This window comes from Pogona vitticeps, chromosome 3, assembly GCF_051106095.1.
Source record: "Pogona vitticeps strain Pit_001003342236 chromosome 3, PviZW2.1, whole genome shotgun sequence".
Lineage (NCBI taxonomy): Eukaryota > Metazoa > Chordata > Lepidosauria > Squamata > Agamidae > Pogona > Pogona vitticeps.
The window spans coordinates 81,693,980-81,716,534 of NC_135785.1; the positions used below are offsets into that span (position 1 = coordinate 81,693,980).

The 22,555-nt window shown below is 41.5% G+C and overlaps 1 protein-coding gene across 1 annotated transcript in view; it reads left to right on the forward strand.

Moving 5' to 3' along the window:
- The window catches only part of BTAF1 (B-TFIID TATA-box binding protein associated factor 1), a 68,113-nt gene that overhangs the window by 20,254 nt on the left and 25,304 nt on the right, over positions 1-22,555 (forward strand). The window contains exons 12-20 of the mRNA XM_078391314.1: positions 1,739-1,879; positions 1,992-2,116; positions 3,744-3,864; positions 4,452-4,556; positions 4,807-4,956; positions 9,616-9,758; positions 9,883-10,057; positions 11,018-11,221; positions 19,283-19,709. Coding sequence (XP_078247440.1) covers positions 1,739-1,879; positions 1,992-2,116; positions 3,744-3,864; positions 4,452-4,556; positions 4,807-4,956; positions 9,616-9,758; positions 9,883-10,057; positions 11,018-11,221; positions 19,283-19,709 — 1,591 coding nt within the window. The remainder of the gene's footprint in view (positions 1-1,738; positions 1,880-1,991; positions 2,117-3,743; positions 3,865-4,451; positions 4,557-4,806; positions 4,957-9,615; positions 9,759-9,882; positions 10,058-11,017; positions 11,222-19,282; positions 19,710-22,555) is intronic.

Below are 22,555 nucleotides of genomic sequence, written 5' to 3' on the forward strand. Positions count from 1 at the left end.
CACCATCTTTGATACTAGCACTTCCCTTAAGGATATATTCAGGACTGCTTTGTAGAGGGTCTGATTGTCCACCTTAGTAGAGGCTTCACTTAGAACAGGGGTCTCAAACATGTGGCCCGGGAGCCATTTGCGGCCCCCGCCTTGCCTGCCCCCCCCGAAGCGCCCACGTGTCCACTGCTGTCAAGAGAAAAAAAAAGCCTAGCCTCACTCGCCAACTCTCTCCCAAGACAGCGCCTCTTGCACCCTCCATCTGGAACTGCAGCCTGCCAGCCAGCCTGTCTGCCGGCTAAGGAAACTCCTGGGTGGCTTCCTCGGGCTCTTGCTCCGCTTGGCGGAGAATCGGATGCGGCCCAGCCTCACCCAGACTCTGCCTCCAGCGGCCCCCAGGTAAATTGAGTTTGATACCCCTGACTTAGAAGGAGAGCACTACAACAAGTAGTGGGCCAGCATAGAAATGCACCATAGAGTACTTTCCCATTAGATTGTCATTCCTGGAGTAGGTGTCACTGGGTTATCCCTCCCTAGGATTATGGTTACCTTTGATAAGTTCCTAGGTTCAGGGAAAGCCTGCTCCACTACATGAAAAAAGAATGTTGGGACTTGCTATGAGACTTCTATTTTATGTAGTGGAACAAGGACTTCCTTGCCCAGAAGAGAACTTACTTCTGACATGCTTGCTAATGTGGCATCTTCCTTCTTTCTGTTCTGTTGCTCTTTGGGTGTTCGTTTTTCTCTATTATTGTCTTCTCCTCCCTCGTCCGTTTATTAGTAGCTTGGAGATGAGACTGGTAAGCGGGGTTTTCTTTCCATGCTAGAGGGAGTCTTGGACCAGTCCTATTTACAGTTTATGCCTGTTGAAATAAGTTGGGTTGGACAATGCCATGTTCATGATTTTCTCCTTCCACATGGATTATCTCACAGTAACTCCCAACCAAAAAAAGGAGATGCAAGTAATCTCATGGTTGTAGGCTATGATACATTTGTTAGGGAATTGTGTGTGTTCTAGGATGTGTGTTCAGATGTGGATGTCTGCATGTGTGTGTCTGTTTCTGTGTGTCCTTTTCCTCTCTGACCAACACCAACTCTGGCCTTCAGGCCAAAAAGGCTGTTCTGACCTAAATAGCTACTTGATGTAGAAACCTTATTCTGGAGTGAGACTGTTTATTTCCAAACAAATTAAAAGCTCAATTAAAGAATTTCACTATTAGATATAATCTTAATCAAATATAGAAAGATGATATAGGATCTTTATACAGTGGTGCCTCGCACAACGAGTGCACTGTAGAATGACGAATCCGCACAACAAATGCGATCGCACACCGACGGCCCCTATGGCTCAAAATCGCAGAGCGAAGGTCGGTAAGCAGTTTGCTTACCGACCTTCACTTTGCGACCCGCCAAACAGCTGTACGGCGGCTTCAAAATGGCTGCGCACAGCGTTTTCGCGCCCTTGTTAAGCGAGGGGAGGGCACGAAAATGGCTGCCGGCAATCAGAGAAACATCGCTGTACGGTGAGTAAAGCTGCTATTGGAATGCATTAAACTAAGTTTAATGCGTTCCAATGGCTTTTTTTGATCCGTACAGAGATGTTTTCACACAGCGAGGGTTAATCCGGAACGGATTAACCTCGCTGTGCGAGGCACCACTGTACTTAAAAAAATGCAAAAAATATCTCTGTGTAGACTTACGATGTGCTTTACACTTTGAATTGAAATTTTATAATTCTTCTTTTTTGCAGGATTTAATTGATACTTTATTGCCCAAAGTCTTGCCTGCAATAATAGAAGGTTTGCAAGATCTGGATGATGATGTCAGAGCAGTTGGCGCAGCTTCCTTAGTACCAGTAGTAGAAAGTCTTGTCCGCCTTCAGCCAGAGAAAGTGAGTAGGATATACTGACATTTGATGTTCTTAATTGAATGAGCATTAGATGTCCAAGTTTCATTAAAATAATATGATCTTATTTATTTTTATCCCTGTGCCTATATTTAAGGTACCCTTTATTCTTAACATATTATGGGATGCACTCCTGGATCTTGATGACCTGACAGCTTCCACAAACAGCATAATGACCCTTCTGTCATCTCTTTTGATGTATTCTCAGGTCCAAAAATGCAGGTAATCTGGACTGGTTTTTTTTTTCTGCTTTGCTTTTTGCTTGTTTGGAGGTCATTATCTTTTCCTGTCACGTGGGTTAAACCGCAGAAGCCTCTGTGCTCCAAGGTTGGAAGACCAGCAGTCGTAAGATCGAATCCACGTGACAGAGTTAGCTTCCGTTGCTTGTCCCAGCTCCAGCCAACTTAGCCGTTCAAAAGCATGTAGAAATGCAAGTAGATAAATAGGGACCACCTCGGTGGGAAGGTGACAGCGTTCTGTGTCTAAGACGCACTGGCCACATGACTATGGAAACTGAACAAACGCTGGCTCTATGGCTTGGAAACAGGGATGAGCACCATGCCCTAGAATCGGACACGACTAGACTAAATGTCAAGGGAAACCTTTACCTTTACCTATCTTTTCCTAGGATATTTTAGATTTTTTTTTTTTTTTGGTTAGTTGGTATAGTAGTCCATATCATGTTTGTATGGTCTTAGAGTGTATTTCTTCATTGAAAGCACTGAGAATTCTGTTCCAGGAACTGCAGTTCTTCTTTAAAGTACAAAAATTATGTTTCTGGAACCAGAAGTAGACCTCTGGCTACTACTGTTTTTATCAGAATAGGGAAATATTGCCCATAATTGGTCTGCTGATGGTGAGTTGGCTCCCACATACTTCATAGTTGTTCACCACATTTTAAACGAAAGAAACTTGTATGTAATATTATAATGTAGAGTATTTTGAAGCATTTTCAAACATAGTACTTGGCCATATGCCCTGAATGCTTTGGGATGGTACAAATCCCAGTCCTGAGGAAAAAGCAACTTAATTAATTTATGCTAATTTTGTGCCATCAGTTTGAAGTTATAGAGATCCTTTCCAAGGTCTCCTAGTTTAAGTACTCAGAAGTGATTTACCAATTCCCTCTTCTGCAGAGCCTTAGGACTCTGCAGCTTGCCCAAGACTACACAGACTGGCTGTTCTTCCAGGAGGCATGGTAGGGAATCAAACACATGTGTTTTTCTCTAGAACCAAGTATTCTAACTCATTGAGTTCTCTACTGAGCTATTAAATGCTGTTTCTCTGTTTATACGGTGACATTTAGACCCCAGTACTTTGGAAGAGCATGTTTAATGTGTTACTTTCTGAGAGGGTTAACCACCACCTCTGTTTAGGGAGAAGATAACAGATGCATGTGAAGAATAGGATGTAATTAATGAAGCCAGAGGTTGACTTCGATTCCCTGCAGTGCCTCCTATGAGTATAGCCAGCCTGTGTGGCCTTGGGCAAGCTGCACAGACCCAGAAGAAGAGAATGGTAAACCACTTCTGAATATTGTCTACCTAGAAGACCCTGAATAAGGTCGCCATAAGTCAGAGTTGACTTGATGGTACATCATGATGATGATGATTAGAGGATCAACACTGTTAGTAAGGTTGTAAAAAACCTTGCTTGAATTCTTGGAGAATCAGTTTTCTCGGTTCACTGTGTCATGTGTCTTTACATTCATATTTTTTGAATATTATAATCTCTGTACAGTGCTTTCTGCTTATCAGTAAAATTATAACAAAATAGTATTTTTATTTTAAATCATGAACATGAATTTAAAAGTGGAATTTGAGTAATCTTTATTTTCTGTCTGCTTTAGTATTCAGCAATCACTCACAGTTCTGGTACCACGTGTGTGGCCATTCCTACATCACACAATATCTTCTGTTCGAAAAGCTGCATTAGAAACTCTCTTTACCCTGTTGTCTACTCAAGATCAGGTGAGAGCTAGTTATCTAAAAGCTAATTATGATAGAAAAAAGAAGTGGGTGTATTTTATTTCTGCAGAGGTGTAGGGGAATCAGAGTTCTGAGTGAAGCTGCAGCTTCCTCTGCAGTGCACTGAGCCTTTTCTAAAAGATGTAAGAATGAAAAGTGAAGAAAGGAGAGGTAGCAGTACCTTTTGTTAGTGGAAGGAGCATGAGTGTCAAAGAACAGAGGAGTCCAAGCATAGAAGGGAAATAAATGGTAAAGGCAGAATGAAGAAGGGAAGAATATATCTGAGAAAGGGTGTGGGGCAAGAGGAGTATGGAAAGCAGGAAGGAAGCAGAGAAAATAAGTGTGCCTATGGAAGGGAGGAAAAAAGCCTAAAGAGCACAAGATGAGGTAGAGGAGAGCAGTAGGGAAAAGTGCCCGTGGGGAGGGGAGATAAATGGAAATGTGAAGAAATGTTGTGAGAGCGCCACTTCTAGAAGTGGGAAGCAGCTCAAAGCCTTGGTAGTGCCAGTGACTAGTAGAATTTTGTTATTTTTCCCAACTTACACTTTAAAGATCATCTACTTTTTTGTTTCTCTATTGGCTATATTCAGAGTTCTGCAGCCTGGCTTACGCCTATTTTGCAAGACATGTTAAGACATATTTTCCAGTTCTGTATTTTGGAAAGTAATCAAGAAATTCTGGAACTAATACAAAAGGTATGTTGTCACTTTATAACATAAACTTGCCGTGGCTTATTTATGTAATGGTGGTCTGGCGTTGTTATGGCAGCTTAGGTTTCAGCTTTAGTGCTAGCTAGCATTTTTAGGTTTGATCGGTAACATGCTATTCTATAGAAATGAAACAGTGTTCTACAAGGTTTGTGGACAGCTTGTGAATTGAATAATTCTGGAAATAATCAAGTAACTTCAGGTTGTATATGAATGTCTTATTTTTCTCCCTTCATAGGTGTGGCTTGAATTGATAAGCAAGGCTACCCTACCATATGTGGTAGCAGCTGCATGTCCATGGATGGGAGCTTGGCTTTGCTTAATGATGCAGCCTTCTCACTTGCCTATTGATTTGAATATGTTGCTGGAAGTGAAAGCCAGAGCAAAGGTCAGCAAAGAGATTTAAATGGGAATGTATTTCCATTTTTAACCACAATATACTGCTTAAGATTAATTATATGTAACATTTTGACAGGCTCTTTTCTAGTTTAAGAGATTCAAGATCATAATATTGCATCATGATTCTGAAAGGGTCACATGTTCTTTATGTTGTCATTTGTCTAGTAACATATATTGATTCTTTCCTTGACAATGAGCTGCTGTTTGAAAACCCAGTGTTGGAAAAATGGCTTCACTAGTGTTGATACTTAAATATAGAAGCATAGATCAGAATATTATTACTTATATACCAACACAAGTCAAACAGAATAAATTGCAGCTGAAAACTACCGCTTGTTAAGATTTCAAGTCTTCTGTTTCTTATTGCCTGCTGAGTCACATGACTTGACTAGCAGTTCACCACTGTGATGTGCACCATTTGATTTACAGTGAGCAATATAGTTTTGGTGGTTATCTTCTCTTTTATTTAAAAACCACTTATAAAAATATAACCACTTATAAGAAATATTAAATGACTAAATTATATTGAAATTCAGTAAGGACACCAATGCCGTAGCTTCCAGGCTTACTATTAACCTTGCAACACCATTGTTAGGCTGTATACAACTGTACTGCCAGATATTATGCCTTACCTTTGGAAGGTCGGCCTTCATTCTCTCATTGCCTTCATTTTCTCTGTTCGATCCTGCTTAACAGAAGAGTGGTCAACATCTGTGCTTGTATATTGTAGACAGCCAGCAGTTTTGAGCAGAGACTGATAAATTATACATAAGCTTGGTGGAGAAAAATTGTTTCTAATAGCCTGAAAAATCATAAAAGTGCCTCTGAATATGTGCAGCATCCCATCCCCTTTTACCCAACAAGTGATCCCTCTGCTCTTCCCAGAGAATGAAAGATGAAGGATAATAACACAGTTGACGTGATTCCCCATAAGCCTGCATCCCTTGTTTGTAGGTCTGTCTTCTGAAAATTAAGCACTACCTCTATTTCTTTGCATGCCCCAGGCCAGTCATGTTCCAGATCTGTTTCAGTAATATTTATTTATTGGATTTTTACCCCACCCCTCTAGACCATGTCTACTCAGGGCGGCTTACATAGATAAAAAAGAACAGTATAAAATATAAAATATATAAAATTATAAAATTACAATTACAATTGAACAATTAATTTGAAGAAGATTACCAAGATGGGATGGCATAAAAGGGGAGAAAAATAAGAAAGACTTAATTGGCTGGAGGGAAGGCCTGCTTGAATAGCCAAGTCTTTAGCTGGCTTTTAAAAACACCCAGCGAGGGTGCCAGCCGAATTTCTGTTGGTAGGGTGTTCCACAGCCGAGCACACCCTGTTTAATAGAACTAAAAAGCTAGGAGAAGCAGTTTTTTTCGATTCTCCGAACAAATCCATCCTGGTATTCCCACTTCCCTTCAGCAGTTCTCTTTACGACCCAAGTTAACTCGATTGTTGGTTTCTGATTTATTTCATACCTTACTTAATCAGTCACCAGGGAACCAAATTAAGGGATTTAATCTTTTTTTTCTTTTTATGGAAAAAGGAAGTGTGAGAGAATACAGCCAGTTGCAGGCAGAGTTGCAAATTGGAGAAAAGGGGAGATTTGAAATGGCCCTGTGCATTCAGCTCTCCAGCCAGTTAAATAATTTACAAGTCAACGTTTTTGTTTTCTTAAAACTGCCGCCTCTTAAAATTGACATAGAAGATGGTTGACACACTTTTGGAAGGAATATAATTTGTGACCAAGGGATGGAGGCTTGGGATAGAAGCTGCCATAGTTCAGTTTCAGGAAGAGAGAAGTGCTGGAGAGGACAAAAGAAACTGTGCAAAGGAAACCGCTTTTTATGTGGAAAGAAATGAACCAAGCAGCTCTGAAGATAAATTGGAAATGGTATGCCAGAGAAGACTCCCTGGAAAAGACCCTGATGTTGGGAAAGTGTGAAGGCAAGAGGAGAAGGAAACGACAGAGGACGAGATGGTTGGACAGTGTCATCGAAGCAACCCACATGAATTTGACCAAACTCCGGGAGGCAGTGGAAGAGAGGAGGGACTGGCGTGCTCTGGTCACGAAGAGTCAGACATGACTTAATGACTAAACAACAACAACATCCCAGCATTGCATACTGCTGTTTACCAATCAAGTGTCCAGTGTTCCCAGGAAGGAAAAAGAAGAGAAGAGAAACAAAAGGAGGTCTTACAAATACCCTTCAAAACTAAAGAACAGAGACTGTGCCCCAAATCAGTTTGATTTTTTTTTTTACAAACTAGCTTAGCTATCGTAATACAGTCTCCCCTCCATGAACAATGAAAGATCTCATTTCTTATCAAGTGGGCTTGTTGAAGAGCAGATAAGCATAGTGGAGGGTTTTGCTATTTCAGAAGGGCATTTGTTGTTTTATACCTTTGATTGTGTTACTGCTTTTTCCACTTAGGACTTTGAAACAGTCACGCTTGATATTGTTTGCTTTCCTAATTTTCTTTGGAGTCTTAATGGGTTAAACAAATGTAGCTGCAGTTAGTAGATTAGAGTTCTCAAAGTTCATTGGAATGCATCTCTTTGATTGTTTGGGGGTAGGAATTCATTACAGTGGGGTCTTGACTTGAGAACTTAATCCGTATTGGAAGGCGGTTCTCAAGTCAAAAAGTTCTCAGGTCAAATCTGCATTTCCCATAGGAATGCATTGAAAACCATTTGATCCGTATCTGCTCTTTTCCGTCCATAGAAACTAATGGGAAGCTGCTATTCTGCTTTCGACCACTAGAGGGGGATATTTTGTTTCTTTTCTTCTTAGGTCAAGAAAGGTTCAGGGAAGGCAGGGAAAATACAGTCCAGGCAGTACCAGGCAGTCTGAAGACTCCCAATCCACTCTCTAAACGCTGGGAGGAGTGAGGAAGCAGACAGGCACCCTTTTCACTGGCCAACAGTTAACTGAAAGTTCAAATTTTGCACTTTCCCTGCCTCCCACATGGTTTTTTTTCAGTTCTTAACTCAAATCTACGTATGTAAGTCAAGTCAATATTTTCCTATGAGAGTGGTTCTTAAGTCAAAATGTTCTTAACTCGAGCCGTTCTTAAGTCAAGACCCCACTGTATATGCTTAGGTCTAAGGCAAAGAGACCGAGTTTTACCCCCCATAATGGAATTAAAGGAATCAATGGGAAAGAAACATGGTATTACAAGCTTGAAGGTCCTCAGAGGGAACTGAGTCAAAGGAATTTGCATATTTCAAAAGAGAAGAAAATGCTCCTTTTCCCATTGGAGACCTTGCATAAGTGCCTTAAGTGGATGATCAGAGGTCTGCACCCTGAATCCTATTGTCTTTACATGCTCCTGGAAAGGAAATTGTGTACTCTTGGCAGCAAATTGTTGTTCATTGACAAGGTGCTGGTTGGCTTCCTGCACACACATGCAGAAATGCTACCATCACCATGTTAATGAGCAGTAGTTTCTTGCCAAGAGTTGTGCCATTCCCCTTAAAGAAGCATAAATCAGAAATACAGTGGTGCATCGACTTACGAACGTCCCTACTTACAACCATTTTGAGTTATGACCAGCTCTGGCTTCAAAATTTTGCTTCGACTTGCAGCCGGAGCTTCCAGTTATGAACAGAAAAAGGCAGGGGAAAAGGCAGGAAATTCGAATTTCTAACTGTAGGTGGCAACGAGGCTGCTTCTTTGTAGCTTTTTCGCCCCAGCAGTTAAAATGTGTGCAACCGGAGAAGGCTGCCTGGTAAGGTAAGGTACTGTTTTCTGCTTTATAAAAACTGTTCTGGGTGTTTTTGCAATGTGGCCTTTGGCTGGAGGTGTTACGTTTCTGTGCTGTGATGGGTCTTTGGGGGGTTTGGTTGTTTTTTGGGTTTTTTCCCCCATTTCCAGTGGAGAAAAACGCATACTTCCCTTGCTTTTTCCTTTGTTGTCTGTGCATTTCTGAACTGCTCCCTTTGTCCTCTGTGCATTTCTGATCTGCTCCGTTTATTTTCTGTACATTTCCGATGGGTCTTGGATGCTTTATTGCTCCCCCCCCCCTTGGTCAGAAGGGATTAATCGTGTTTCCAATGAGTCTTGCACTGATTTGTGTGTGTGTGTGTGATTTTTTTTCCTTCGGCCGGAACGGATTAATTGCATTTCAGTAGGACATGGTGCTTTGACTTATGACCATTTCAACTTACACCCATCTTCCGGAACCAATTTTTGTAAGTTGAGGCACCACTGTACAGTACTGCCCTAGTCTGTGTCTGTTTCTATTCTGGAAATAGAGGGACAAATTGATACTCTGCTCATCTTCTGATACTATGTATCTTGTCATTATTTCTCTGCCTTGTTTGCTAGGCACATTAAATGCCTGCTAACTAATACTTTCAACTTGTAGCAAGAGCTGACACATTGAGAACATTAAAGCAGTGTTTGGGGGTGGGGAAATCTCTGTGGGGGGCATTTAGTTGATTTCTAGAGCTGGTGTTATTTTATGAATCCTATTTGAGTTCAGAAGTATGGTAGGTACTGCATTCCTCTGCAGGAGCAGTCTGTGATAGCCATGAACTTTCCTGATGTTTGCAATACAGCATTAAGAGTGAAAGAACTGTTTTTGAAAGCAAATGGTGCATCTGCCTAAAGGGTGTCTTATTTTTTTCTGCCCACAGGAAAAGACAGGTGGCAAGGTGCGGCAAGGTCAGAACCAGACAAAAGAAGTGATACAAGAATACATTGGTGGTGCCGAAAGCATTGCTGAAGATCCTGTAACCAGAGATTATGTTGTTATGAGAGCCAGGATGATGGCAGCAAAGTCAGTTTGTTATTGAAAATCTTAAAATGTCTTTGAAGACAAGATACTGTGCAGCTCAAGTTAGATTGCACAGAATGCTGTGTTACCTGAAATGTAACTAATGCAAAATTGATTGTTCTTCCAGATTGCTTGGAGCCCTCTGCTGCTGTATTTGTGACCCGAGTGTTAATGCCATTTCCCAAGAAATAAAGCCAGCTGAATCGCTAGCCCAGTTATTGCTTTTCCACTTGAATTCCAAGTCAGCTTTGCAGAGGTTTAGTGTCGCATTAGTAATCTGCGAGTGGGCTGCCTTGCAGAAGGTAGGATGCTTCCTGCTTTTACAATCATATTATTTTCACGCTTTGACCGTTTCTACCTTTACTGGGTTATAAGTGTGTAGCAAATTACATTTTTCATTATGTTGCTGATAGCTGATAATCCCCAGTGCCAATTTTCAAACTGAAAATATCTGATAGGACTGTTGTGCAGTACTCGGCGTGTACAGTTGAAGACTGAAAAAAATACTTTCAGACGTGCATATAGTGAGACTCATTTTGTGTGTAAATAATTTCATACACTGTATGCAGTTCTTTCAAAACTTTATGGGAATTTGAGAGTGAATGGCTGAAGTTGTGCCAGGTACACAGAACTAATTGAGAGCTTGGATCTTTTCCCTGTCATTCTGTGTGATGATGATGATGATGATAATGATGATTGTGATGGTGATGGTGATGGTGATGATAATAATGTGAAGTAGATAGATATAACTTTATAACGGTCAAAAGACCAGCCACAAAGAAAACATCAAAATATATAAATATACAGGAGTATACAAAAATATTGGGACCGAATGCAAAGCAGTAATCGGTTCACAATGTGAAGTAAATTCTGAGTAAGGGTGATCCTAAGGGTTTCTTAGGTAGCAAGGACTCAGAAGTGGTTTACCATTCCCTTCTTCTCAGGGCAGTCCTGGCACTGTGCAGCTTGCACAAGGCCACACAGGCTGACCTTTCTGGGATCCACAGTGGTGGGAATTTGGATTTTAATCCATTAGTACAACAACGCTGCAATCCACTGTGTATAATTCCCTAGGAATAAGCCCTGTGTTTCAAAGGGGAATTTAACTTCTGAATAAACATACAAAGGATCGTGGATTATTATATCATGATGAAATCAGCTTTACTTATTGGAAGTAATTATGATTTCTTCCATAGACTTTGTAACAATAAAATGGCCCGGTTGACAGTTAAATAATAACTAAATTCTGTATTTGTTTTCAGGAAAATAAAGTGGGGGCTCCTGCAGTCCAGTCACGCTTGCTTGATGTCCTTTCTGAGCATCTTTATTATGATGAAATTGCTGTCCCCTTCACCCGAATGCAAAATGAATGTAAACAACTCATCTCCTCATTTAGTGATGCAAACATTGACATTGCCAGCAGAGTAAACTGCAGTGTGTTCACAATAGATCAGGCTAATGAACTGGTGAGTGAATCAGTGAAAGGGTTAACCTCTTGTCTTGAGGTGAGCAGATGAAAAATTGCTTGTGATGGCCATATGGATAACAGTATTAATGTTTGTTATTGAAGGTGGCATTTCAACTGGCACTGTTCATCCCCAGAAACAGATATGGCGTTAATTCATATCACTGATCAGAGCACTACAGGAAGTGCAAGTCTTTGAAAGAGGTTCCTTTGCATCCATGGATATAAGCAAGTAGTTTTCAAACTTAGCCTCTATATTATGTTGGCCCTCCACTACCATCATTCCCAGCTAGTGCGACCAGTTCTGTGGGTGGTAGAAATTGTAGTCCAGTATCATTGATTGTGTCGATCACAACAAACTATGGCAAGTCCTTAAAGAAATGGGAGTGCCTGACCACCTTAATCTGTCTCCTGAGAAATCTATATGTAGGACAGAAAACAACAGTTAGAATTGGATATGGAGCAACTGATTGGTTCAAAATTGGGAAAGGAGCACGACAAGGCTGTATATTCTCTCCCTGCTTATTTAACTTATATGCAGAATACAGTGGTGCCCCACATAGCGAGGGCACCACTGTAATCCGGAACAGATTATCCTTCGCTATGGGGAAACATCGCTATACGGATCAAAAAACCCATTGGAACGCATTAAACATCGTTTAATGCGTTCCAAATGGCCCCAAAACTCACCATTCTGCGATGTTTCCCCATGTTCCGGCGGCCATTTTGGGTGTTCCGGCGGCCATTTTGGGTGGTTCCGGCGGCCATTTTGGGTGGTTCCGGTGGCCATTTTGTGTGTTCCGGCCACCGCCGAACAGCTGTTCCCCCTCGCTGTGCGAAGAAACATTGGTATGCGATCGTATTAGCGATCGCAAAATCCGCATCGGTATGCGGATTCATCGTTAAACGGTGCGCTTGTTATGCGAGGCACCACTACATCATGCAAAAGGCAGGACTGGAAGAATCCCAAGCCGGAATTAATATTGATGGAAGAAATATCAACAACCTCAGATATGCGGATGATACCACTCTGATGGCAGAAAGTGAGGAGGAATTAAAAACCTCTTAATGAGGATGAAAGAGGAGAGCGCAAAAATGATCTGAAGCTCAACATCAAAAAAACTAAGATCATGGCCACTGGTCCCATCACCTCCTGGCAAATAGAAGGGGAAGTCAAGGGGCAGTGACAGATTTTACTTTTTTGGGCTCCATGATCACTGCAGCCACGAAATTAAAAGACACCTGCTTATTGGGAGGAAAGTGATGACAAACCTAGACAGCATCTTAAAGAACAGACATCACCTTGCCAACAAAGAAGACTGACCGCCGAAGAATTTACATGTTTGAATTGTGATGTTGGAGGAGACTATTGAAAGTCCCCTGGACTGCAAAGAGAAAAAGCTATCCATTTTGAAAGAAATCAACCCTGAGTGCTCACTGGAAGGACAGATCCTGAAGCTGAGGCTCTAATACTTTGGCCATCTCATGAGAAGACTCCCTGGAAAATCCCCTGATGTTGGGAAAGTGTGAAGGCAAGAGGAGAAGGGGACGACAGAGGACGAGATGGTTGGACAGTGTCACTGAAGCTACCAACATGAATTTGAGCCAACTTCAGGAGGCAGTGGAAGACGGGAGGGCCTGGCGTGCTCTGGTCCATGGGGTCACGAAGAGTCGGACACAACTTAACGACTGAACAACAGCAACCATCAGGGAATTTACTTTTGGGGTCTGTTGGGTAAATTTAAAATTTTTAAATTTCCTTCACCATTAACCCTTGGCATTACCAGTCAGATGTCCTGCATTTTATAGAAGAAGCTGTATTGATTTTACTTTTCAACATTATGATTTTATCAGCGTCTCACATTCTCTTGATTTAGCTTGTAGACCTTAACAGTACTTGGATCAATTCTTCAGTAATGTGCTTTTTAATTCAAGGACACAGTGCTAGCTTTTAAAGGGTATGTTAGTTCTCCGTGACATTAACTGAGCTGTCATTTTCTATAAAAGCATATCATTGGTGCCTGATGCAGTCTTTCTCATTGGATGCGAAAAGCATTTTACAACTACATCAGCAAACTCAATTCTAAGTCTATCTGTATTGATTCAGAAGTTCTGGATAAATTAAACCTGTTTGCTCCTTTTGCTCATGCAGATCTGTTGCACAAGTACTTGGAGAGTTTGTGAGCTTGCACAAGGAGGTGTCTAGAAATATCTCCTTTTGGAAGGTTGGGAGTTTGTTCAGCTGGTTGAACAACAGTTTGTTGTGTAAACAATAGGAAAGGACAGGATTTTGTCCACAGTGGCAACTGCTGCTTCATTTTTGAGTTAGAAAACAAGCTGCCCTTGTCTGCAATCCCTTGCCCTAAGAGGCTTTTACAGGATATGGTCTGTATTTATTCATTATGATTCTTGAATACAGTGGTGCCTCGCATAGCGATCGCTCCATTGAGCAATGAAATTGCTTAGCGACGGAGTTTTTGCGATAGTCCCTATGGGTTTTTTCGCTTTGCGATGATCACAGGGAAGCGATCATGACAAAGCGGCCCTTTTTAAACAGCTGATTGGCGGTTTCAAAATGGCCACCGGGGAAACAAAATGGCCACCCGCTGTTTTTCCTCGTTTAAGAGGCAGCGAAAATGGCGGCGCTATGGAGGATTTTCACTTAAAGGTGAGTTTTAAGCCCATAGGAACGCATTAATCACGTTTTAATGCGTTTCTATGGGCTTTTTAATGTCGCTTAGCGATGATTTCGCTTAGCAACGTTTTTTCCGGAACGGATTAATGTCACTAAGCGAGGCATCACTGTATAGTCAATCTTCAGCCAATAATAGAGACCAGCATTCAAAGATGTGACACCAATATATTCTACTCAGAATGAGAAAGGAAGCCCCCATGCACCTTTGAATGCCAAATGTTTAGTGCCAGAGCAGGGAAAGAAAGTCCTAATTCTACTGACAAATGTTTTGGATTGTGGCCAGCATGGGAGCATAAGGAATGTCCTTCTGTGCAGACCAAAGTCTTCAGATATACAGTGGATCCGACTTACGGAATTAATCCCTATTGGAACAGTGGCCGCAGGTCGAAAAGTCTGTAGGTCGAGGATCCATTTCCCATAGGAATGCATTGAAAAGCATTTAATCCATTCGAGCCAAAGAAAAAAAAATCCCGGGCTTCCAAAACTGCACCCGCTGCCCTCTGTCTCCCCTCCCTGGTGCCCTCTGCCTTCTGTCCCTGTGTGGGCAGAAGGCAGAGGGCAACGGAGACAGAGGGCAGCAGGTGCAGTTTTGGAAGCCTGGGAAGCCGAAATCCACTCTGCGCCCGCTGCCGGCTTTCTGAGCTGCACCACCCCCACTGCCGGCTTTCAGCTTTTCAAGCTTTAAAACCCCCGCCACTGCCCTCTGTCTCCCGTCCCTGGTGCCCCCTGCCTTCTGTCCCCACGGGGAGAGAAGGCAGAGGGCACCAGGGATGAGAGACAGGGACTGAGAAGGGAGTTGTGAAGTTCGGGAAGCAGAAAGCCAGCGGGGGGGGGGGGAGACAGCTCAGAAAGCCGGCTGAGGGCACGGAGTGGATTTTGGCTTCCTGGGCTTCACAACCCCCTTCGCTGCCCTCTGTCTCCCACCCCTGATGCCCCCTGCCTTCTGTCCCCAGAGGGACAGAAGGCAGAGGGCACCAGGAATGGGAGACAGGGATGGAGAAGGGAGTTGTGAGGTTTGGGGAGCCGAAAGCCAGCAGACGGGGGTGGGGGAAAGCAGCTCAGAAAGCCGGCAGGGGCGCGGCGGGGGACCTCCGGATACCTTCTCCGCCGTCATGGGAGGCCTCTTGGAGGTCCGACCTGCCGCCGATGATAGCGCTTCCGAAGCACTATCGGTGGTGGTGGGGACCTCCAAGAGGCCTCCCATGGTGGCGGAAAAGGCATCTGGAGGTCCGCGGATGACGACGCTGCTGGGAGCCGCACCGCGCCGGGCGATCACAGCCATGCTCGGACTCCTGGACAGTCCAGGAGTCCAAGCATGGCCGGGATCACCCAGTGCGGCTCGGCTCCCGGCGGTGGCGGTGGGGGACCTCAAGATGTCTTCCAGGGCTTCTCCGACGCCATGGGAGGCATCTCGGAGGTCCCCCTCCGCCGCCGATAATGGCTCCGAAGCACTGTCGGCAGTGGAGGGGACCTCCGCGATGCCTCCCATGATGCCAGAGAAGCCCTGGAAAGCATCTGGAGTTACGACCTACGGCCTACGGACTGGAAGGGGGAGGCGGGGAAAGCGCCAAGCTTTCCCTGCCTCCCCCTTCTGGTCCGTAGGTCGATTCTCCAGCCGCAAGTCGAAGTGAAAATTTGCGGCCGGAGAAGTACGTAGGTCGAAAAGTACATAAGTGAAGCCGACCACAAGTTGAGACTCCGCTGTACTACTTCTTTTTGGTTGTGAGTGCTGCTATTACAAAGAGGTTGTTCTGTGCATATGATTGTCCCACATTGTGCATATTGTGCATTTTAACTATAGTCCAACTTTACCAAATACACACTTATAAATGTAGTGGATCGTCTTAATTAGAGAGTAAAATACATCCTTCTCTGACAGACATGTTTATAATGGCCTGTATATAAAGATTACTACAGATACTTTTCTTCTATCATATTATATTGGCTGGGAGAAGAGTTCACTTTATCCATATCTTTGTGCCTATTTGTAGTCAGAATTTTAATTTGCAAAACAAGATAAGGCAACTCTTGTGTAATGAGAAGTATTAGAACTGTAGAAATATATCAAAAAAATGAGAATGTGTACAAAAGCATATTAAATGCAATTATACCAAACTAGGATAAGATTACACATTTTTTTACACTTGGATAAAGTCCCAACTTCTGGCTTTGGACTAAGCATGCGTCCTTTTCTTAAATAATAATCCTAAATTCTGATAAATGATTTGTCATCATCATTTAGTCGTGTCCAACTCTTCGTGACCCCATGGACCAGAGCACGCCAGGCCCTCCTATCTTCCACTGCCTCCCGGAATTGTGTCAATTTCATGTTGGTTGCTTCACAGACACTGTCCAGCCATCTCATCCTCTGTTGTCCCCTTCTCCTCTTGCCTTCACACTTTCCTAACATCAAGGTCTTTTCCAAGGAGTCTTCCCTTCTTATGAGATGGCCAAAGTACTGGAGCCTCAGCTTCAGGATCTGTCCTTCCAGTGAGCACTCAGGGTTGATTTCTTTTAGAATTGATAGGTTTGTTCTCCTTGCAGTCCAGGGGACTATTAAGAGCCTCCTCCAGCACCACAATTCAAAAGCATCAATTCTTCGGCGGTCTGCTTTCTTTATGGTCCCGCTCTCACTTCCATACCTCACAACAGGAAAAAACATAGCTTTGAGTATGCATACCTTTGTTGGCAAGGTGATGTCTCTGCTTTTTAGGATGCTGTCAAGGTTTGTCATCGCTTTCCTCCCAAGAAGCTGGCGTCTTTTAATTTCGTGGCTGCTGTCTCCATCTGCAGGGATCATGGAACCCAAGAAAATAAAATCTGTCACTGCCTCCGTATCTTCCCCTTCTATTTCCCAGGAGGTGATGGGAACATTGGCCATGATCTTAGTTTTTTTGATGTTGAGTTTCAGGCTGTTTTTTGCACTCTCCTTTTTCACCCTCATTAAGAGGTTCTTTAATTCCTCCTCACTTTCTGCCATCAGAGTGGTATCATCTGCATATTGGAGGTTGTTGATATTTCTTCCGGCAATCTTAATTCCGGCCTGGGATTCCTCCAGTCCAGCCTTCCGCATGATTTATTCTGCATATAAGTTAAATAAGCTGGGAGACAGTATACAGCCTTGTTGTACTCCTTTCCCAATTTTGAACCAATCAGTTGTTCCATATCCAGTTCTAACTGTTGCTTCCTGTCCCACATATAGGTTTCTCAGGAGATAGATAAGGTGGTCAGACACTCCCATTTCTTTAAGGACTTGCCATAGTTTGCTGTGGTCCACAAAGTCAAAGGCTTTTGCATAGTCAATGAAGCAGAAGTACAGTAGATATTTTTCTGGAACTCTCTGGCTTTCTCCATAATCCAGCGCATGTTAGCAATTTGGTCTCTAGTTCCTCTGCCTCTTCGGAATGCAGCTTGTACTTCTGGGAGTTCTCGGTCCACATACTGTTGAAGCCTACCTTCAAGGTAGGATTTTGAGCATAACCTTGCTAGCGTGTGAAATGAGTGCAATTGTACGGTAGGTGGAGCATTCTTTAGCACTGCCTTTCTTTGGGATTGGGATGTAGAGTGATCTTTTCCAATCCTCTGGCCACTGTTGAGTTTTCCAAACTTGCTGGCATATTGAATGTAGCACCTTAACAGCATCATCTTTTAAGATTTTAAATAGTTCAACTGGAATGTCATCACCTCCACTGGCCTTGTTGTTAGCCAGGCTTTCTAAGGCCCACTTGACTTCACTCTCCCGGATGTCTCGCTCAAGGTCAGGAACTACATTGTCTGGGTTGTCCGGGATATCCAAATCTTTCTGATATAATTCCTCTGTGTATCCTTGCCACCTCTTCTTGATGTCTTCTGCTTCTGTTAGGTCCCTCCCATTTTTGTCCTTTATCATGTCCATCTTTGCACAGAATGTTCCTCTAATATCTCCAGTTTTCCTGAACAGATCTCTGGTTTTTCCTTTTCTGTTATTTTCCTCTATTTACTTCGTTCATTTAAGAAGGCCCTCTTGCTTCTCCTTGCTATTCTTTGGAAGTCTGCATTCAATTTTCTGTAACTTTCCCTATCTCCCTTGCATTTTGTTTCCCTTCTCTCTGCTATTTCTAAGGCCTCGTTGGACAGCCACATTGCTTTCTTGTATTTCCTTTTCTTTGGGATGGTTTTTGTTGCTGCCTCCTGTACAATGTTACGAGCCTCTATCCAAAGTTCTTCAGGCACTCTGTCCACCAAATCGAGTTCTTTAAATCTGTTCTTTACTTCCACTGTGTATTCATAAGGGATTTGGTTTAGATTATACCTGAGTAGCCCAGTGGTTTTTCCTACTCTCTTCAGTTTAAGCTTGAATTTTGCTATGAGAAGCTGATGATCAGAGCCGCAGTCCGCTCCAGGTCTTGTTTTTGCTGACTGTATAGAGCTTCTCCATCTTTGGCTGCAGAGAATATAATCAATCAGATTTCGATATTGCCCATATGGTGATTTCCATGTGTTGAGTCACCTCTTGTGTTGTTGGAAAAGAGTGTTTGTGATGACCACCTTGTTCTCTTGACAAAACTCTATTAGCCTTTGTCCTGCTTCGTTCTGAACTCCAAGGCCAAACTTCCCTGTTGTTCCTTTTATCTCTTGGCTCCCTACTTTAGCATTCCAGTCCCCTAGAATGAGAAGAACATATTTCTGTGGTGTCAGTTCTAGAAGGTGTTGTAAATTTTCATAAAATTGTTCAATTTCAGTCTCCTCAGCAATGGTGGTTGGTGCATAAACTTGAATTATTGTGATGTTGAAAGGTCTGCCTTGGGTTCGTATTGAAATCATTCTATCATTTTTGAGATTGTATCCCAGTACAGCTTTTCCCACTCTTTTGTTGACTATGAGGGCTACTCCATTTCTTCTACGGGATTCTTGCCCACAATAGGAGATATGATAATCATCTGAACTGAATTCGCCCATTCCTGTCCATTTTAGTTCACTGATGCCCAGGATGTCGATGTTTATTCTTGCCATCTCGTGTTTGACCACCTCCAGCTTCCCAAGGGTAATGTGTAGTAATGGATATATCTCAACGCTTCAGAAAATGTTATCCAGAGTAACCTAAGTTATTCTCATTCTCTGCCATCCACTATCCATTCTAAACTTTTTAGAGCATCCTGGGCATCCATGTGGCCAGTACATGAGATCTTCCCATTTCTTCAGTGTAGTCTTACTTTAAATATGGGTATAATCTAGATTGCCTTGATTACTTCTGGAGTCAGAACAGTTATCACTTACATTTAAAATAAGCATGAATGAGTACCATGTGTTTCATTGTTTTTAAGTGATTTATTGTTCTTGGTTTTTCCTGTGGTAATTAAAGCAACTTACTTTTGACTTTTTTCTTAGGTTACAACTATCTTCAATGAAGTTACATCTTCTGTTAATCTGAATCCTAAAGTTTTACAGCAGCTAGAAAGCAAACGGCAGCAAGTCCAAATGACTGTTACAGAAACAAATCAGGAATGGCAAACATTGCATTTAAGAGTACATACTTTTACTGCTTGTGCTGTTGTGAACTTGGAACAACTTCCAGAAAAATTAAATCCAGTCATAAAACCACTGATGGAGGCTGTAAAGAAAGAAGAAAATATGCTAGTGCAAAATTATGCTGCTTTATGCATAGCAAAGTTGCTTCAGCAGTGTACGACAAGATCTCCGTGTCCCAATTCAAAGATCATAAAAAATCTTTGCAGTTCTCTATGTGTGGACCCACATCTCACTCCATTAGCATCATGTCCTGCACAGCCCCTGACCAGCCATGAAAACTCAAAAGGTATGTGGACTAGCTGTCAGACTTCTGAGGAGCATGAGTTTTGATCTTTGATTCCAATATAGCCTTTAGATTCTGAAGCAGAATTAGATGATTACTCATCAGAACATAATACAAGAACGGTATCTGTGAATCCACAGACTGTTTTGGAAATTTTTGTTTGAATAATCCTTGATTCAGTGGCATTTTAGCTTTTTTTAAAGTTATCTATGAAATGTGTGTCTCTGTCTGGTAATCTTTCATTAATTCTTTCCAGATGCTATCTTTGGCATTTAAAAGAATTTCCAACAGACAGATTTTGTTTTGTTTCTGTTGGTTGATGAAAAATGGATTAAAGATTGTAAAAAAGGACGTCACTTCTTAGTGAGGAACATTTCAAATAAATAGTAATTTCATTGTGATGTGCTATTAATGCTTCAGATTTCTCATAAGTTCTTGGGTAGTTTTTGGGTATTAGCTTCCTCAGAAAAACAGTTCAAATTGACAGTGTAGAAAAGTCTGTTCAGCTTTGATTTTCCCCAGAAATTCACCCATGAGAGGAGGATTTGGACTCTAGGCTGCCTTTCTCTACTCCCTGTGGTGAGAAGAGATTACTGTTTACTTGAATGTTTGTTTAGCCCAGGAGACAGGAGATTCTGTATTGAGTAATAATGGGCCCATCCATTCACTGCTCTGCACATGATAGTGAAGGGAATGCATGAGCCAAAAGCAGATTGCATATAATTATACCAAACTAGGATAAGGTTACATTTTTTTTTTACATTTAGCTAAAGCCCTGTGATTTGGCTTTGAATGATTGTGTATTTTAGCTATAGCCTGACTTAACCAAATACACATTTATAATTGTAGTGGATCGTCTTAGAGAGTAAAATGTCCTGTCTTTTTTCATCATTCTATGATAAACATATTTATAATGGCCTATGTATAAAGACTGCAACATAAACTTTTTTTCTCATATTATATTGGCTGGGATAATAGTTCATTTTAGCCATATCTTTGCATCTGTTTGTTGTCAGAATTTTAATTTGCAAAATAAGGAAAGGTAACTGTTGTATAATGAGAAGTACTAGAATTGTACAAATGTTATAATTTTTAAAAAAGTGGGAATATTTACAAAGGCAGATTTGTAATCTTAAATTCTGATAAATGATTTGTAACATATGTATAACTTTGTACTGATTTGTAATATTTGCACCTTAAAATTTGCTTTTATAAAGTCCTCACATTTTTGTAATATAGGTGTATATTTCTAGAATATTTTTTGACATTTTTAAAATTTCTTTTCATTGGGAATGGGAGTAGGGGAATGGGGGCAGGGGAAATAGATATGGGTGGGGAAAAAGTAAAATTCTGGAGTGAGAGAGAACTTTTACATCCACTTATATAATTATGCTAAAAGAGGAAGATAACAAAAAACAAACCACAATATAATAAGTTTTACTAGAATTGCTATAGATACCAATCTCTCCATTCCCTAGCTGGACCTTCACATTCTTCTTTTATCTATGCTTTTCAATTCATGTTTCAAGTCCAGCTATAAAATAGTTCCCAGTTTTTGAGTACTTTTTGAGATGAGCTTTCATTTAGTGCTTCTGTTAGTATATCCATCTCCGCCACTCCCAGTATCTTTTCTGTCAGCTCCGCTAGGGTATTTCTGCTTTCCCCCCCTATATTTCCCATATGGTATCCTAGCTGCAGTAATTACATGTATTATCTAATATCTCATTTCTTTATCTACAATCCCAGGCATAATATTTAATAGAAACAATTCTGATTTAAATGATATCACACAAGATATAATTTTTGTAACATTTCATGTTCTAATCTCAAGTAATTTTTTGCTTCCCTACATGTCTACCAAATATGATAGAAAGTACCCTCCTGTATTTTACATTTCCAGCACTTGTTGGAAACATTTTCATACATTTTAGAAAGTTTAGCTGGAGTCATATGCCATGTATAAAACATCTTATATATTTTTTCTTTGAAATCTACTGATTTTGTAAGTAATATTCTGCCAAATGTGTGTCCAGTGTTCTAAATCAATATTATGACCAATATTTTGTACCCACTTTATCATAGTCTTTCTCCACTTCATCTTCCATTTTCATATTTAAGAGATATTCATACATTATTTTAATTACTTTATCACTTGTCCCTAACAATAGTTTTTCAAATGTCATTTGTTCTTCATAAAAGCCCAATATATTTCTAGATTGTTAATTGGTAACAAATGGCAAGTTAATATTCCAGGGACATATTCCTGCAGTACAGTGGGGTCTTGACTTGAGAACTTAATCCGTATTGGAAGGCGGTTCTCAAGTCAAAAAGTTCTCAAGTCAAATCTGCATTTCCCATAGGAATGCATTGAAAACCATTTGATCCGTATCTGCTCTTTTCTGTCCATAGAAACTAATGGGAAGCTGCTATTCCGCCTTCGACCACTAGAGGGGGGATATTTTGTTTTTTTTTTCTTAGGTCAAGAAAGGTTCAGGGAAGGCAGGGAAAATACAGTCCAGGCAGTACAGTACCAGGCAGTCCGAAGACTGTCTCCCAATCCACTCTCTAAATGCTGGGAGGAGTGAGGAAGCAGACAGGCACCCTTTTCACTGGCCAACAGTTAACTGAAAGTTCAATTTTTGCACTTTCCCTGCCTCCCACGTGGTTTTTTTTCAGTTCTTAACTCAAATCTAAGTACTTAAGTCAAGTCAATATTTTCCTATGAGAATGGTTCTTAAGTCAAAATGTTCTTAACGCAAGCCGTTCTTAAGTCAAGACCCCACTGTACAGAAGAATCCTAGGAGGGGATTGTTCTTCACCACTCACTGACCTTGTCTTTTTTTTAAACA